General features: G+C 41.2%; 1 protein-coding gene across 1 annotated transcript in view; it reads right to left on the bottom strand.

Moving 5' to 3' along the window:
• The window catches only part of LOC149432772 (phospholipase A2 inhibitor 25 kDa subunit-like), a 29671-nt gene extending 11167 nt beyond the window's left edge, over nt 1-18504 (bottom strand). Inside the window, exons 1-2 of the mRNA XM_089664995.1 lie at nt 18337-18504; nt 3304-3420 (exon numbers count right to left, since the gene is read on the bottom strand). Of these exons, the coding sequence (XP_089521121.1) occupies nt 3304-3420; nt 18337-18388 (169 nt within the window). The 5' untranslated portion in view covers nt 18389-18504. The remainder of the gene's footprint in view (nt 1-3303; nt 3421-18336) is intronic.
• Nucleotides 18505-19581: the final 1077 nt, after the last annotated feature.

Below are 19581 nucleotides of genomic sequence, written 5' to 3'. Positions count from 1 at the left end.
AAAAGAGGAGAAGATGAAATAGATTTTGCAGGAGAAGATGAAATAGAATATCAAGAAGAAGAATAGAAGAAAAGAGGAGAAGATGAAATAGATTTTGCAGGAGAAGAAGAAATAGAATATCAAGCAGAAAAATAGAAGAAAAGAGGAGAAGATGAAATAGATTTTGCAGGAGAAGATGAAATAGAATATCAAGAAGAAGAATAGAAGAAAAGAGGAGAAGATGAAATAGATTTTGCAAAAGAAGATGGAGAAGAAAAAAAGTTGCAACATTGTATCTATTTGTATGCATTTGGATACAGATGTTTCTATTCAAGTACAAATAGATACAATGTTGTTTCTCTTCTTCTTCTTCTGCATAATCTATTTCTTCTGTCAAATATAATAGAGGGTCTCTATGCAGGGACACCGCTATTATTAATTGACGGCCGCAGAGGGGACTAAAACCCATTGATTTTTTTTTTAATTAGTGGCAACGTCGGCCGTCTGAACAACCGATTTATGATTTAAAAAAAAAAAAAACGGCAGATTTTCCCCACGTCTATGGCCTGCATTAGCTTCAATTTTTGAGGGTCTCAGAGTAGGAGCATCTATAGCAGTTGATAAAAGGGTAGGCATGCTTGGAGGCAGCGCTATTAAAAAAATATTGTAATCGCGTGTAGCGACACTACAATCCAAAATGAGAAAAATAGCATATGCGAATGAACAAATGAAACACTTTTTAGTGAGAGTGCATAAACAGTCCAAAGAGTGGAAGAAGTAATTGAAAAGTCCAGTATGTGTAGTGCATTACCTTTAACCTCCCTAGCGGTCTGATTATGTCAGTATTTCTGTGCTCAAAGCGGTACATTTTTTGGTTCCCCATACCAGCTGTCACTATTTGAAAACTGGGCAGCCATGTGGGGCTCCACCCACATGCCTGCGCCATTCTTTCACAGAGTTCTGTGAATGACTGAACTACCAGTACTGCAAGGATACAACCTTTGTCTGTAGCCCTTAAACCTCCCTAACGGTCTGATTATGTCAATATTTCTGTGCTCAAAGCGGTACATTTTTTTGCATGGAAATATGTCGTTTTTTTATTGTAGGCCTGTAATTTTTAGGAATAACTCACTGAAATCTGTCCGAACAAGAGTCTAGTAAACATCCCGGGTATGAAAAAATTTGAAACACAAAATCATAAATTATAATATAATAAATAATCATAAAAAATATTAATATAATAATAAATTTATTTCAATAATGTAATCAAACCAAAAACACTGAAATGTGAAATAGAGCACCAACTTCGCACATCACTGAGCAAAGTCACAGAATCGTTTTCAGTGTCTGATGATGAATTTCCCCCACGAATCATTATCACTCAATTCTGCAAGTGGTTCTGATTTACTATCGCTGTTCTCTAGCCGGTCTAAAACCGCTTTTGACCTAAAGGGATGCTTTTTGGACACCATGGACGTTTCTCAGTTTCCAGGCAGAAAGAACAGTAAAAATGCAGGCAGGGCGCCGGACAAAGCACTCGGGACAAAATGTATGTGAAATGGTTTGATACAGGAATGTTATACTATGTGATTTTAGTGTATTTAGTGAATGTCACTTTTAAAATTTTAAAATTTCCTGCCGGTTCCGTCCCCCGTACGTCCCGACGTCGCAGGGAACGGAACCTGGAAGACAGATGCCGGCATCAGCCGGAGGACATTACAGGGGACACTGCAGGAGTGCAGGACAAGGTAAGTGCAGAAGGGATCCCGGAGCAACGCTGCAGGGTATTCCCGAGTGTAGCTCGGGGATACCGCTTCTGTTACTGAAATTTTACCCCGAGCTACACTCGGGAATACCGCCAGGGGGGGTTAAAAATGAGATTTATTTAAAAAATAAAATACTCACAAAAGAAATAAAATCAAATGGAAAGCATGTCACAAGAGATGCAGTGTGGTCCAAGACCCCTGAAGGTAGTCTGGTGGGGGACCGTAGACCTCTGGATAGCTGACCTCTGACGCGTTTCGAGGTTGTGCTTCTTCCTCAGAGCCCACACTGTGTTCTCCAGTGCCTAATATCTTCTTAGTGCTTGTGATACCGCATGTCCCCTTTAGATAGGAAAATGGCCAAGGGCTTGAGACCCTTCATCCATAAGTAATTGGAGCTTAAGAGCTTGTTAGACCAGGAGGAAAACATCCTTCTCAGGACACCAACGTCAGAATCCAGACCATTCCACATCCACCTCTAAGCTCCAATGTTCTCATGAAACCTCAGAAGTCTTCCCGAGGATGCCTGGAGGCGTGGCATGCATTGAGATGGGACTGGACGACAAACGAGTCTGTCAGGGATCCCGAGCCAGATCTCGACGCGTGGGGCTGCGCTTGCACGATGTGCCGAGGCACACTGGTGTGCGGGTGCTAGGACCTGGGCATCCACGACAGAGGTGGCGCTTGCGCATGCGCACTCGTGATCGCGGATGCGCGCCTGGCACCAATGGTAGCGCAGGGCGCCCTATTTAAATGGAATCTGACAGTGCTTAGTTGCCGTATGGTCTTTCCTGTGTTCCTGTGAGTTTACTTTGCTGCTGACCCTGCCTGATCCTGATCTGCTGACTTCTCCTGCTCTGACCCCTGGCTTGCCTGACCATTTTCCTGCCTGCGCCTGCACCTTTGATCTCCTATTGCCAAACCCGGACCGTGACCCGTTTATTCTTCTGCCTGCCGTTTGTACCGACCTGCTCCGCTGTTACCGACCCGGCTGTCTGACCTCGATTACTCTACCTCCTCACATCAGACTCTCACCTGCTGTGTACCACCGACAGGTGCCTCTACCACAGCTGGTTGCACTCAGGGGTCACGACCTGGTCTCGGCTTGCTCCAAGTCCATCCCCACCATCAGGGGCTCTGGTGAACAAGCAGGTCGGAACTTAGATTCTGAGCCCTGGGGAATCCTGGTCTGTGGAGCGCTAGAGGCTACCACCAGTTGGTCCCTAACAGAGTCACTTCCGGTCATGTTGCTTCCCACCCCTGAGGAACAGGCACAAATCTGCCCCCTGTTGAAATCTCCCCTTCCAGCACAAGTCTTTACCCCCCATCACAAATCCCCCCCGCTTACTTTACTACTACCCAAATTTCCCCTCCTAGAACAGTTCTTACCCCCTGACACCCCTCAAATTCCCCCTTCCAACACAAATCCCCTCCCACCCCAATCTCCTTGTGGAGCCCCCCCCCCACCTCACAGTGCCCAGGGCAGCCTCCCCTCCTGCCCACCCCTTGTCCTCACCCTGCTTGTGAAACATCAAATGCACATTTTTATTGAATCACTTACCCAGAGCCCAGGATTCTGTATATTGAGCGCCGCACACAGAGCCGGAAGGACAAGACTTGCTGGGGCCGGTACATGAGTCTGACACAGAAAGGCACTCCATACAAGAGAGGGAGGAGCCTAAAGAGAGAGGAAACACGGCACAGGATGAGCATCAACCATAACAGCCATTAAACTTCACCAAAGAAAAAAGTGTTTGTTAGCTCTACAATTCATTTTAGTGTATTTTTTTCCATGAATATCTGTGTTTGATAAATAAATACACAAATATTACACAACATAAAATATTGCAACAACTGCCATTTTATTCTGCTTTCAGAAAATATATACTTTTTTGGGGAGAGGTTATTGTAATTTCTAGCAAAAAAAAAAAATGGATCATGCATGCAAAAATTGAAAAAAAAATGCCCTCGTAGGCAAGTAGTTACAATTCTGTTCAGATTTTTTTTTTTTTTTACTGAAAAGATTTTGGGTTTACACCCTGTTTTCCAAATTATTATGCAAATTCTATTTAAGTGTCACAAAGATGAAATATTTTGTTTTTTTTCCAGTGTAAGGCTGGCCATACATTATACAATTATCTTCCAATTTTCTGCCCAATTTTCTTTAGATTTACCTTCAACTGTGTAGTGCAAGGGCCTGCCTAATTGGATACAACTGAAAGTGTTGTTTAAGTTTGTCCTCCTATTATATGAATTTTGGTAAATCTATACCAAAAATCTCCAGATAATTGTATAATGTATGGCCAGCCTAACTCATGGATGGCATTGTGTGTCAGGGCTCTTTTGATCACTGAAAACAATCTCGGACACCTGTGATAATTAGATTGGCCGGTGAGCCCAATTTAAGGAAAAACTACTAAAGGACGGCGTTCCACATTATTAACCATTAGCCGCCCGGCCAACAGCCGTTTGGCGGCTTGAAAAGCGCTGCAGCTTTCCGGGTGCACGCCATTTGGCGTGCTCCCGCACATGCGCGGTTTGCGCGGTTGCAGAGCGACGCAGCAGTGCGATCTGTCACCGCCCGTGCACCTCGGACACGGCCGATGACAGATCCGAGTACCGGCTCCCTTTGGCGGTACCATGTGACCTGCTGTGACCAATCACAGCAGGTCACATGACAGTTGTATACAATGGATGGCTTCATTCATGATGCCATCCATTGTATACTAGTGCCTAGCTGTGAATGGTCACAGCTAATCACATGCACATGTCATGTGATTAGCTGTGACCAAATCACAGCTAAGCACAAAAAAAAAAAAAAAAAAAAAGCTGAATGAATCGATTTCATTCAGGTAAATGCTTGCTTATAGCAAAGTAATTCTTTGCTATAAGCAAATTGTGTAAAAAAAAAAAAAAAATACTGATCACTTCCCCAAAGTAGTACAGTGTTACTATGGTAACATTGTACTATTTTGGTCATAGTAAAATATGAAAAAAAATCTTAAAAAAATTAAAAAAAATGTAATAAAAAATTAAATATAATAAAAAAAAAAAAAAAATATATATATATTTTTTTTCATACTGTCACCAGTCAGTGTCCCTGATCACCACCATGCCAGTTATATGATGACGCTGTACTGCACTGGTGACAGTATGTAAAAAAAATAAATAGTGAAAATAATTTTTTTAATTTTTTCATTTTCCGAAAAATTATGACAAAAAAATACAACTTCAAAAAACTCGCCATGCCTCTTATGAAGTACGTCGGACTGTCTACTCTGCAAAAAGGGGTCATTTGGGGATATCTGTACTGTTCTGACATTCTTGGACCTCAAGATATTAGATTGGCCGTCAGTACTTCAGGTAGTACTTCAGTACTACAAACTATTCATACCATAGTTTGTGAACTCTATAACTTTCCTACAAACTAAAAAATACATCCTAATTTGGGTTATTTTCACCAAAGACATGTAGCAGAATACATCTCGGCCTAAATTTATGAAGAACAATTATTTATTTGTAAACTTTTATAACAGAAACAAAGAAAAATGTGTTTTTTTTTCAAAATTTTTGGTCTTTTTTTGTTAATTTAGCAAAAAATAAAAACCCCAGCGGTGATTAAATACCACCAAAAGAAAGCTCTAGTTGTGTGAAGAAAATGATCAAATCTTAGTTTGGGTACAATGTTGTATGACCGCGCAATTGTCATTCAAAGTGTGAGAGCGCTGAAACCTGAAAACTGGCCTGGGCAGGAAGGTGTAAAATTGCCCGGTATTGAAACGGTTAAGCAGAGCACCATTTTTAAGCAATATGGGGAAGAAAAAGGATCTCTCTGCTGCCAAAAAGAGTGAAATAGTTCGATGCCTTGGACGAGGGATGAAAACATTCGATATTTCACGAAAACATAAGCGTGATCATCGCACTATGAAGAGATTTGCGGCTGATTCAGAGCACAGACGGGTTGGTGCAGATAAAGGCACATTGAGGAAGATTTCTGCCAGATCCATGCATCGGATCAAGAGAGCAGCTGCTAAAATCCCATTACATAGCAGCAAACAGATATTTGAAGCTGCTGGTGCCTCTGGAGTCCCACGGACATCAAGGTGTAGAGTCCTCCAGAGTCCTGCAACTGTGCAGAAACCTTCTATTCGGCCACCAATAACCAATGCTCACAAGCAGAAACGGCTGCATTGGGCAGAAAAATACATGAAGACTCATTTTCAAACAGTCCTGTTCACTGATGACTGCTGAGCAACCCTGGATGGTCCAGATGGATGGAGTAGTGGATGGTTGGTGGACGTCCACCCTGTTCCAACAAGGCTGCGACGTCAGCAAGGCAGTGGTGGAGTCATGTTTTGGGCCGGAATCATGGGAACAGAGCGGGTCAGCCCCTTTAGAGCCCCTGAAGGTGTAAGGATGACCTCTGCGAAGTATGTGGAGTTTATGACTGACCACTTTCTTCCCTGGTACAGAAGGAAGAACTATGCTTTCCGTAATAAAATCATCTTCATGCATGACAATGCACCATCTCATGCTGCAAAGAATACCTCTGCATCAATGGCTGCTATGGGGATAAAAGGAGAGAAAGTCATGGTGTGGCCTCCATCCTCCCCCGACCTCAATCCTATTGAGAACCTTTGGAGCATCCTCAAGCAAAAGATCTATGAGGGTGGGAGGCAGTTTACATCCAAACAGCAGCTCTGGGAGGCTATTCTGACATCTTGCCAACAAATTCAAGCAGAAACTGTCCAAAAACTCACAAGTTCAATGGATGCCAGACTTGTGATCTGCTATCAGATAAGGGCTCCTATGTTACAATGTAACGTGACCGCTTCAAATGTTTAAAAAGTTAAAATGTTGTTAAAAGTTTGATTGAAATAACTTTTGATTTCAGTAAATATGTTGCAAACACAACAAATGACAATTTTCAGTTCTTTACAACCTATAATGTGTTTTGAAACTTCCTGTGCGGAATAATTTGGAACAAAAATCCTGTTATCATTAGGAGGTTTGTTCAATAAAATGTGAATTGTACTCTTCTAGTTGTAACCTGAGAATTCTGCCGACTGTTAATTGATGTAAATAATTGATGTAAATCATCAATTATTGAGGGAAATGAGAAAATATCATTTGCAGAATAATTTGGAACACGGTGTAAATGATCCAGCAGCTGTCAGTCACTGTCGGCAGTGAGATTTTTGCCCCTGAGATCCTTGTCCTGCCCACTCGTCGCCTCCACTACAATGGGGTGTTGCTGGCAGACGCGTGCAAAATGAAAACATTTGTTTTGTTCCGTTCGATTAGTGAAATTCATTTTTCGGAATTCGTTTCTTTTATTCGAATTCAAAATTTCGAAGGGATTTGAAAACAATTCTAACGTCGCAATCCTTGTGTTCTGGGTGGGCTATATGAAGAGTTGCGTGACCATATTGGAAGTTTCTATTTCAGCAACATTTTCGCAGTGCCTTTGTTGATCACTGCTCACGTCGCCATAGCGCACCTGATGATTTTTTTTAAAGTGTTTTAGATTTTTCTAATCTATTCTATTCTTTTCTATTATTTTATATATTCTATTGTTATTATTATTATACAGGATTTATGGCGCCAACGGTTTGCTCGGCGCTTTACAATATAATGGGAGACAATACAGCAACAATACAGTTCAATACAAGAGGGAAAGGAGGGCCCTGATCCTGGGAGCTTACAATCTATTCTAGTCTATTCTCTTCGAATTAAAATTCATTGAAGGCAGTTATATTCTTTCTATTTTATTCTATTCTATTGTTTTTCTATAGTATTCTGTTCTTTGATCCTCTAGTCTAATCTTTTCTATTCTTTTCTATGTTATTCTTTGATTTTCTATTCTCTTCTAACTGGTTCTTTTCTATTCCTTTATTTGCTGTTCTATTTTGCTCTGTTTTACTCTATTCTATTTTTTCTATTCTATGCTAATTAATTCTATTCTTTTCTATTACTTTATATTCTATGCTATTTTGCTCTGTTTTTATTTTTTATTATTTTCTACTGTATTCTGGTCTATTCTTTGATGCTGATCTATTATTTGATTTTCTATTCTGTTCTTTTTTTCTTTTATTCTTTGATTGTCTATTGTATTCTTTTTTTCTTCTATTCTTTGATTTTCTATTCTAATCTTTTCTATTTTAATGGATTCTATTATCTTCTATTCCTTTATTTTCTATTCTATTTTGCTCTGTTTTAGTTTTTATTATTTTCTACTGTATTCTGGTCTATTATTTGATTTTCTGTTCTGTCCTTTTTTTCCTCTGTTCTTTTCTATTCTGTTCTTTGATTTTCTATTCTTATTTTTTCTATTCTATACTAATGGATTCTATTCTTTTCTATTACTTTATAGTCTATTCTATTTTGCTCTGTTTTTTTTTTTTTTTTATTATTTTCTACTGTATTCTGATCTATTATTTGATTTTCTATTCTGTTCTTTTTTTCTTCTATTCTTTGATTGTCTATTCTTTTCTTTTTTTCTTCTATTCTTTGATTTTCTATTCTAATCTTTTCTATTCTTTTCTTTTCCTTTATTTTCTCTTCTATTTTGCTCTGTTTTAGTTTTTATTTTTTTTCTACTGTATTCTGATCTATTCTTTGATTTTCTATTCTGTTCTTTTTTCCTCTATTCTTTTCTATTCTATTCTTTGATTTTCTATTCTATACTAATGGATTATATTCTTTTCTATTACTTTATATTCTATTCTATTTTGCTCTGTTTTATTTTTTATTATTTTCTACTGTATTCTGATCTATTCTTTGATTTTCTATTCTGTTCCTTTTTTCTTCTCTTCTTTGATTTTCTATTCTAATCTTTTCTATTCTAATGGATTCTATTCTTTTTGTTTCCTTTATTTTCTATTCTATTTTGCTGTTTTAGTTTTTATTATTTTCTACTGTATTCTGGTCTATTCTTTTATGTTCTATTCTGTTATTTTGTTCCTCTATTATTTTATATTCTATTCTTCGATTTTCTATTCTAATATTTTCTATTCTAATGAATTCTATTTTGCTCTATTCTGTACTTTTGTTCCTCTATTCTTTTCTATTCTTTGAAGTTCTATTCTAATCTTTTTTGTTCTAATGGATTCTAATCTTTTATATTCTATTTTGCTCTGTTTTCTTTTTTATTATTTTCTACTGTATTCTGTTTTACTCTTTTATTCTCTATTCTGTTCTTTTTTCCCTCTATTCTTTTATTTTCTATTCTATTCTTTTCTATTTAATTTATTTTCTTTTATTCTATTGTTCTTTTAAAATTTGAATTGTTTTTCTTTTTTAATTAGTGTCAGTGTCAGTTAGTATCTTGTTTGTGCTGAAGACTGCGCTGAACTGACTGGATCAGTCACTGGTCGTAGGTGGGTGGTTGCGTGGGTGGGTAGGGAGATGTCCCTTCAGTCAGTTGTACCCAATGGTGGAAATTGGTGGTAAACCCTCTTAGGGTTTGGGCTGCTGCCTTTCTGGCATGGCCTTGAGGTCATTTCCATACGTAGACTTGGAATAATAGGAAAGAAGAAGCGCCCGATGTCCAAAAGAATGCACTTTTGATGGTAGATTAGGAGGCATTTATTGAGTGTAACAACTACATCAAGCCAATGCGTTTTGGGAGAAAAGACTCTCTTCTTCAGGCCTGTTACTGCACACTATCAAATGGGAAAAATTCCCACGTCGGTTATTTATTTTCCAGGTCTCGGAGGAAACCTTTGTAATTCCAGGATCTCCAAAACCTGTAAAATACATAACCAACATAGGAATATTGTCTATTTAATAGCGTGCAGTAACAGGCCTGAAGAAGGGAGAGTTTCTTCTCCCGAAACGCGTTGGCTTGCCGTTCTTGTTGTTACTCTCAATAAATGCCTCTTAACCACTTCCAGTCCGGATTCTTTTACCCCCTTCCTGTCCAGGTTAATTTTCAGCTTTCAGCGCTGTCACACTTTGAATGACAATTGCGCAGTCATGCAACACTGCACCCATATAATTTTTTAGCATTTTTTTGAGACAGATAAAACTTTATTTTGGTGGTATTTATTCACCACTGGGATTTTTCTTTTTTTGCTATATAAATGAAAATTCCAAAAATGTCTTATAAAATTTAGCAAATAAATAATCTTTCTTCATATATCTTGGCCAAAATGTATTCAGTTATCTTTTTAGTAAAAGAAAAATAACCTAAATTAGTAATTATAATTTTTCAAAATTGTTTTTTACATTTTTATTTTTTTATATTATTTTTGGGTTTTTTTTTAACATACTGTTACCCTAGCAGTACAGGGTCACCATAGTGACACTGTACTACTTGAGGGGGGTGATGAAGATTTTTTTTTACACTGATTGCTTTTACACCCATAAAGGCTGTAAAAGCAATCATTTCTCCTTCTCTCTGGCTGCATTCTTTCAGCTATTGAGAAATACTGTGTGAGCTGTGATTGGTCACATCTTGTCACATGGTACAAGGCTGTTGTGAATAGCCCTGTACCATGTGATCTCTGTGATCATTCGCAGATTTCACACGTAGTAAGCAATGATGTCAGAAGTGACATCTTGCTTACTACTCTTCAATCAGCGATCACATGATCGGGACCTTGCACAGAGGTTCTGTACAACGATCGGTATTCCTCTGTGTCCTCTGGATACAGCGGGCACTGGATCGCGGTGCTGCACGCTCCCAGGGAGCGTGCAAAGCAGGGAGCCGGGAGGACGTTTATAAACGGCCACACACCCCTGCACTGCTCCTGTCCGGCCGTTTATATACATGGGTCAGACGGGAAGTGGTTAACCTACCATCAAAAGTGCATTCTGTTGGACATCGGGTGCTCCTTCTTTTCTATTATTCCAAGTGGCAGTGTGTTTTAGATAGGACCAGGGGCGGACTGACAACTCATGGGGCCCCCGGGCAATAGGGGATCATGGGGCCCCTGTGCCCTTGCCTAAACTCAAAAAAGCCTATGAAAAAGGTACCAGGGGCATATCATGGGGCCCCCTACTGACCCCGGGCCCTCGGTCAGTGCCCGAGTTTCCAAATGGTCAGTCCGCCCCTGGGTAGGACAAAAACAAAAAAGCAAAAAAAAAAGCAAAATGCGCACTATTGTTTCTGGGCCGTACTACGGGTACAAACAACAAAGAACATACACATATATGACCTCTTTGCAATCGTCAGGAGCTGGAAAATTTATTTTGAGTTGTTCTTTGGTGATAGAAACAAGTAATATACAGAAAAATTTAAAAATATATATTTTTTTTACTATTTTGGGCCAGTCTTCCATTATTATTAATAATAATAATAATAATAATAATAATAAAAATATAAAAAAAAAAAATCAGGAGATATCCATTACCATTCACCACCAAATGAAAGCCCAATTTGTCCTGAAAAAACCTGGTGTAATTCACCCGGATGCACAAAGTGACGACATGTACAGATTTACTAACACGTCAAAGTTGCAAAATTGTGCTTAGGCATTAGGATTTGTTATATTCTTAGGTGTGAAGGGGTTAAAGAGTTACAGGAATGCCAGTGAGGAGGAATCCAAATTTTTTCAGGTTCTTGCCAGAACTGCTTTTGGCACTAGGCGCTTTGCCTTGTTTTATAAAGCCCTGATTTTGTTGTATCGCATAGGGCAAGTCTATTCTTCTGGGTTTTTTTCCATTTAAAATAATTGACTAAGAACACCAGATCCAGCATGTTTCAGCCATCCTCCCTCTTCAGAAAGAATTCAAACACATAGGAACCCTTGGAATAACTTTCCAGTCTCAGGAAACCCCTGCTAAAAAATGTCTGTATCTGCAACTCATGATACATTAATGTGGTCGGTGGAAAGGATGCTCCCCTACACTTGTGGTCATCGGGAAGATTGACCTCCTTACATACAGCTAAAAAGATCAATGGGGACTGGCCCAGAATTGGGATGGATTTATTAGTATATCCTGAGGGCAACTAACTGGATCTAGAGAGTCCTGCAAGTCTGATCTTGCTGGGTGCCACATCCCATATAGAGAACAATGTACAAATAGCTGAGATTTGGGACTATTTAGGCACTTACACACAAAATGTATAAAAGTACAAATTTATTGATCATACACAGAGAATAGGTGCAAGTACTCCCCCCTTTCCGAGTCACCCCTTGTCCTTGCCCATGTCCAAGCACCGTCCCTTAGTTCCTTGGTTCCACCCAGGGGCGGACTGACCATTTGAGCACTTGGGCACTGCCCCAGGGCCCAGGGTCAGTAGGGGGCCCCATCAGGGGCGGACTGACAACTCATGGGGCCCCCGGGCAATAGGGGATCATGGGGCCCCTGTGTCCTTGCCCAAACTCAAAAAAGGGTATAAAAAATTTACCAGGGGCATCTCATGGGGCCCCCTACTGACCCCGGGCCCTCGGGCAGTGCCCGAGTTTCCAAATGGTCAGTCGGCCCCTGGGCCCCATGAATTTCCCCTGGAACCTTTTATAGGTTTTTTTGGGTGTAATTTGAGTGTGGTCAAGGACACAGAGGCCCCATGGTCCCCTATTGCCCATGAGTTGTCAGTCCTTCCCTGGTTCCACCCCCCTCCTAGTGCCTCCTCCTTTAAAGAATACAGAACCAAGTATCATTCTGTGGCCCCTAAGTAATTATATACATAACTTTATATAAATAAATGTTAAAAAATAATATATATATATGTATAAATACAAAACAAGAAAAGCAGTAATATAGATCCCCGTAGCCAGTGACAATAAACACCCCCCAGCAACAATAGACCCCCCCAGCAATAATAGACCCTCCCACAATAAAATATCCAATGGCGTCCCAAGGCAGGTGCGGGGGGTGCGGCCCGCACCGGGTGACACAGACCGTACGTGGGTGACACCGGACCCGCTCCACGAAAAAAAAGGTAAGTTGTAAAGCAAGCCGACGATCCCTGCAGGATGGATCTGATTTGTGGATTGGGGAGCATAATGGATCAGATTCCGATCCATTATGCTCAGTCCGCAGATCCGAACTGCATTGGGGAATGTAAGACACATGGACTGAGTAAGCAGGTTAAAAAAAAAAGGGGGAAGTGTGGCAGTTGTAGAGGATATGTGAAAAGGGTGGGGAAAAAAGTGGGGTGGGGCTGGGGAAATGTAGCAACTATAACATTTTGGATTTCTTGTTGCTTCCTATATTGGGAACAATGGTCACAGGATAAATAGAAAGGAGGGAGGAATCCCCCCCCCCCCCATTTGGGGAACAGACAACAAATATGGTAAGGTTCAAGCCCTTCTTGACTCAAAAATAAATAAATAAATAAAAATTACACTTGATTGATACAAAAGTAATAATAAACAGAATTGCAATTATATTAGTGTCTATAGCAACTATCTGGTAAACACATCTAATATCTAACTTGGTAAACCCATGGCAAGAACACACAGAGATCAATAAATATAGTGTAGGGTTCAAGCCCATCTCTATTCCTTCCAAAGTGTGAAGAAATGTGTCAGCTATCTGGCAAACACAACTAATATCTAACTTGGTAAACCCATGGCAAGAAGACACTGAGCTCTGTCACAAAATTGTTTTCAGTGTCTGATGAGGAATTTCCCCCACGAATCATTATCACTCAATTCTGCAAGTGGTTCTGATTTACTATCGCTGTTCTCTAGCCGGTCTAAAACCGCGCCTGACCTAAAGGGACGCTTTTTGGACGCCATGGACGTTTCTCAGTTTCCATTCAGAAAGAACAGTCAAAATGCAGGCAGGGGACAGGAAAGAGCACTCGGGACAAAATGTATGTGAAATGGGTTGAAACAGCAATGTTTTACTATGTAAAATCGTTTTGAAAAAAATGACACTTTTTTAAAATGTTCAAATTTCCCACCACCGGCGGCGGCGCCCGTACGTCCCGACGTCACAGGGACCGGAACACAGGAGCTGGATGCCGGCATCAGCCGGAGGAGATGGCCGGGGACGCTGCAGGGGACACATTGTGGGAGCGAAGGACAAGGTAAGTGCTGCAGGGACTCCCTATGCAGCGCCGCATGGTAAGCCCGAGTGTAGCTCGGGGTTACCGCTTTTGGTACAGACATTTTACCCCGAGCTACACTCGGGAATACCTCCAGGGGGGTTAAGCGCTATATTTTATTATCACATATTTTTTATTATTTGAATTATTGTTGTATAATAGCAGCTCCTATATTATTAATTATTATTTATACAACTAATATCTAAATTGGTAAATCCAATGTAAGTGAGTAAAAGGATTCACCAAGGTGTGCCTTTGTTCTCCAAAGCGTCCCAGCATCTGCAGAATCTGAAAGACTCAATGTAGAAGTCTGAATATGGATATGGAATGTCTCCCACAACTGCTGCATTGTCATACCAAACCTTTATATAGACATGTATAGTGCAATGTGCCGGGGCTCGGATTCCGGAACTAAATGTAGCATGCTGCATTCAGTTCCTAGGTTCTAGGTTGCTTTGAAGGACCGACGTCCCGGTACTTGGTGAGAATTCCCGAGTGCTTTGTCCGGCGCCCTGCCTGCATTTTTACTGTTCTTTCTGCCTGGAAACTGAGAAACGTCCACGGCGTCCAAAAAGCGTCCCTTTAGGTCAAAAACGGTTTTAGACCGGCTAGAGAACAGCGATAGTAAATCAGAACCACTTGCAGAATTGATTGATAATGATTCCCCAACTTCTAAAATAGTTTTAATTGCTTTAGATAAGATTCTAAATATTTGATGTTAGTAATCGCCGATGTATAATAGAAACCTCCTGCGCTCTAAGGCTGCGTTCACACTAGCGTTGTGTGCAGGCGGCAGAGAGGCGTTTGGGAAGCGTTTTTACCGCTTCCCAAACGCCTCGGACAATTCTGCACATTGCAGCACATGGTGCTGTTCTAACAGGAGCGTTAGCGTCGCGGCAAAACGGATGCGACTCGTCGAGTCAGGAGGCGTTGAAGCCTCCTATTCTAGTCTATGGTGCTGCTCCGCAAATGCCCGGTCGGTGTTTGCGGTGCGGTTGCGACGCGGTTGTGAGGCGTTTGCAGAGCGGTAACACCATTCAAACTTCATTATAGGCATTTGTCGGGCGTTTTTAATGCTCGGCAAATGCCTAGCAACCGCCGCTAAACCGCACATGCGGCGTTTGCGGAGCATTAAAAAACGCTCCGCAAATGCCGGAGTCAACGCTTGCTAAACGCTATAGGGGCGTTTGGCAAGCGTTGGTAAAACATTCAAGTGTGAACGAGTCCTTATGCAGGTCATAGATGAGTCGAAAATCGGCTGATTTTGCGGCCGAAAATAAAATCGGCCGATTTTCGTATCGTTAGTGGGCTAAATGTTCGGCCGTTTTTCGGTATTTTGGCAGATTTTTTTTATCGGTAAAGTTGGAAAAAAATCGACCGATTTTGCCGATCGGCCGATTTTCACGGCAATGATGGGCAAATCGGCCGATCTTTTACCGATAAAAAAATCTGTGCATGAGCAGTGACCTGCAAGAGGAAGACAAAAAGAAGTAGAAAAAAGCAGAAGAGGATGAAGAAGAAGAAGAGGATGAAGAAGAGGAAGAATAAGAGGAAGAAGAAGAGGATGATGAAGAAGAAGAAGAGGATGAAGAAGAAGGAGAGGATGAAGAAGGAGAAGAAGTAGAAGAAGAGGATGAAGAAGAAGAGAAAGATGAAGAAGAGGATGAAGAAGATGAAGAAGAGGATGAAGAAGAAGAGGAAGAAGAAGAGGATGAAGAGGAAGAAGAAGAAGAGGATGAAAAAGAAGAAGAAGAAGAGGATGAAGGAGAGGATGAAGAAGAAGAAGAAGAGGATGAAGAAGAAGAAGAGGATGAAGAAGAAGAGGAAGATGAAGAAGATGAAGAAGAGGATGAAGAAGATGAAGAAGAGGATGAAGAAGAAGAAGAGGATGAAGAAGAAGAGGAATTCCAGTCTGGCAAAAAGTGTCCCTGCAGAGAGCTCCGCTGTTTCTTTGACAGTTCCTTGACATTTATAGCGATTGCAACATTGTATCTATTTGTTTCCGAATAAAAACATATGTATCCGAAATGGATACAAATAGATACATTGTTGCAACCGCTATAAATGTCAAGGAACTGTCAAAGAAATAGCGGAGCTCTCTGCAGAGACACTTTTTGCCGGCTGTAGAGGGGATGAAAATTGGCCGATTTTTTTTTACCGTTGCTGGTAACATCAGCCGCTTGAACGATCGATTTTTCATTTTTTTAAAGAAAAATCGGCCGGTTTTCTCTCCATCTATGGCCTGCAATAGAGTGAATGTAGCTAGCAAGGGATAAGGCTGCTAACACCTGCATCTTATTACCTATAGGTGAGAAAGCTAAATAAATACACAAAAATGATGTAGCTCTCTTATAAACACATAAATATTATAATAATAATAAATAGTGATCACATCCCTTATAGGGCATCCGAGAGAAAAAAATATAAATAAAAAAAAACCAAGTGAATGTATAATATAAACCAATGGTCTCCAATAGACCTGATGTGATACAACTATAAAAATAAAAGTGCTGATTGTTCCAGATCTCACTTGAGATAAGTAAAAAAAAACTGGAATATCAAGACGATACATAAATGGTGAGACACATGTGATCCCAGCACTGGGGGATAAGTAGATCAAAAATAGTGAAAAAAGTGCTCAGTGCTAAAAACACTTCAAATAACATATACAAATACAAAAACTCACATCCGAAACCTTATAATGAATAATGATGAAAAAATGTAATGGAAATAAACATATGAATCCCCTATATAATAAAAAATGCAATATAAGTTGTACTAAACAAAAGTCCAACAAAATGAATGTGACACCAGTGTTCCGCAAAGGTTAACCTCCCTGGCGGCAGGGACGGACTGACCATTTGGAAACTCGGGCACTGCCTGAGGGCCCGGGGTCAGTAGGGGGCCCCATGAGATGCCCCTGGTACCTTTTTCATAGGCTTTTTTTAGTTTGGGCAAGGACACAGGGGCCCCATGATCCCCTATTGCCCGGGGGCCCCATGAGTTGTCAGTCCGCTGCTGCCTGGCGGTCTGATTATTTCAGATTTTTGGTGCTGAAAGCGGTACCATTATTTTGCATGGAAATTTGGCGTTTTATATTGTAATTCTTAGGAATAACTCACTGAAATCTGTCTGAACGAGAGTTTAGTAAACATCCCGGGTATGATAAAATTTGAAACACGAAATCATAAATTATAATTTAATAAAAAAATCATAAAAAATAATAATATAATTATAATACATTTAATTCAATAATATAATCAAACCAAAAACACTGAAATGTGAAATAGAGCGCCAAGTTCGCACATCACTGAGCAAAGTCGCAGAATCGTTTTCAGTGTCTGATGATGAATTTCCCCCACAAATCATTATCACTCAATTCTGCAAGTGGTTCTGAATTACTATCGCTGTTCTCTAGCCGGTCTAAAACCGCTTTTGACCTAAAGGGACGCTTTTTGAACGCCATGGACGTTTCTCAGTTTCCAGGCAGAAAGGGCGGTAAAAATGCAGGCAGGGCACTGGACAAAGCACTCGGGACAAAATGTATGTGAAATGGTTTGATACAGGAATGTTATACTATGTGATTTTAGTGATTTTAGTGAATGTCACTTTTTGTCATTTTCAAATTTCCTTCTGTTCCATCCCCGTGTGTCCAGACGCTCGCAGGGGATGGAACCCAGATGACAGATACCGGCATCCGCCGGATTACATTGCCGGGGACACTGCAGGAGGGACATCGCGGGAGCGCAGGACAAGGTAAGTGATCGAGGGATCGCAGAGCAGCGCCGCATGGTAAGCCCCAGTGTAGCTCGGGGGGGTTACCGCTTGTGGTACTGAAACTTTACCCCGAGCTACACTCGGGAATACCTCCAGGGAGGCTACAACATGCAGGCAGGGGCGGACTGACCATTTGGAAACTCGGACACTGCCCTAGGTCCCGGGGTCAGTAGGGGCCCCATGAGATGCCCATGGTACCTTTTTCATATGCTTTTTTTTAGTGTGGGCAAAGACACAGGGGCCCATTGATCCCCTTTTGCCCGGGGGCCCCATGAGTTGTCAGTCCGCCCCTGCATGCAGGTGATCCTGTGCGATGCAGCCTCTGGCGATGAATCCAAAAACAGCTAAATTGGCTCCTCACCTCCTTACCGTGACCCTAAAAAGGGCCTGCTAGCTTTTGGGGGTCACTCCTGGACCCTCCAAGTACGGATTCCTCTTAATAGTATCCTCCAATGCAGACAAAACCTTGCATCAGGTAAATGCATGTAAGCCTTCCAGGTCAGGATCACCTCCAATCAGGGGCGGACTGACAACTCACAGGGCCCCCGGGCAATAGGGGATCATGGGGTGCCTGTGTCCTTGCCCAAACTCAAAAAAGCCTATGAAAAAGGTACCAGGGGCATCTCATGGGGCCCCCTACTGACCCCGAGCCCTCGGGCAGTGCCCGAGTTTCCAAATGGTCAGTCCGCCCCTGCCTCCAATTGATTTCTGATTTTTATATTTTAAAGTGCACATATTCTTTAAAATAAAAAAAATGTTGCATTCCTTTAAGGACATTTGTGGATTATTTGTTAAAGATTAATGAGCACTTACCAGAGGCTACCAAAGCTGAGAGCAAGCCGAGGATGTGGAAAAGCGATGCCATTGTGAGAGCCAGGTGTCTCTCAAGGTTTGTGAAGGAAGAAATGAGGAAGTATTCTTGAGAATTACCTTTTATATGACTGTTCGGTGTGGGCACGAGTGTTTTGGCAGAATCTCAGGAACACACCTGCATTTGATTTCCTCTAAATAACGAGTCTGAGGGGGAAACGAAACTTCCCTCTATGTTATTTCATCATCAAGTTCTGCAAATGAAGGAAACAACTTGCATCATTATCAACTTGCAGCACGAGCCTTCTGTTCTATAGGTAATAGGTTCCATCATTTCACACATGAAAAACAGTCCCTCAATTCATTATCTGCAAAGCAGCACATTTACACATATGCAGGCCATACATGGTTTAAATTGCAAATGATTTTTCATCCAAAAATCGGAAACGTTGTTCGCTCTGTAATCCGATGGCGCCATCAATGATTTTGAAAATCGGCCGACCGAGTCATAAAGTTCACCCCATATAACAGGCAAAACTTCTGTTCCTTCCAGGTCACGGCTCATGCGCATATTATTTTCGGAAAAACAATCGTACGATATGACCATCATTGAGTCGAAAATCAGTGTTTTTGCACAAATTTTCCAACATGCCCGATCACCGAAAAGGGGAGGAACCACAAAAATTGGCCGATGCCATTGACCCGCTAACAGAGCGAAAATCAGCCGATTATTCATAGGTCCGATTTTTCATCCAAAAATCGGAAACGTAGTTCGCTCGGTAATCCGATGGTGCCATCAATGATTTTGAAAATCGTCCGACCAAGTCATAAAGTTCACCCCATATAACAGGCAAAACTTCTGTTCCTTCCAGGTCACGGTTCGTGCGCATATTATTTTCGGAAAAACGATCGTACAATTTGACCATCATTGAGTCGATAATTGGGTTTTTTTTGCGCATTTTCCAACATGCCCGATCACCAAATAGGGGAGGAACCACGAAAATTGCCCGGTGCCACTGGCTCACTAACAGAGCGAAAATCGGCCGGTGCCATTGACCCACTAACAGAGCGAAAATCGGCCGGTGCCATTGACCCACTAACAGAGCGAAAATCGGCCGGTGCCATTGACCCACTAACAGAGCAACAACCGGACGATTATTCTTAGGTCCGATTTTTTGGCCGAAAATCGAAAACGTGGTTTGCTCGGTAATCCGATGGCGCCATCAATGATTTAGAAAATCGGCCGAC

Source organism: Staurois parvus, unplaced genomic scaffold, assembly GCF_062004578.1.
Source record: "Staurois parvus isolate SC_StPar_1 unplaced genomic scaffold, SC_StPar_1.0 ptg002113l, whole genome shotgun sequence".
Classification (NCBI taxonomy): Eukaryota; Metazoa; Chordata; class Amphibia; order Anura; family Ranidae; genus Staurois; species Staurois parvus.
This window is presented reverse-complemented; position numbering and strand designations above follow the sequence as displayed.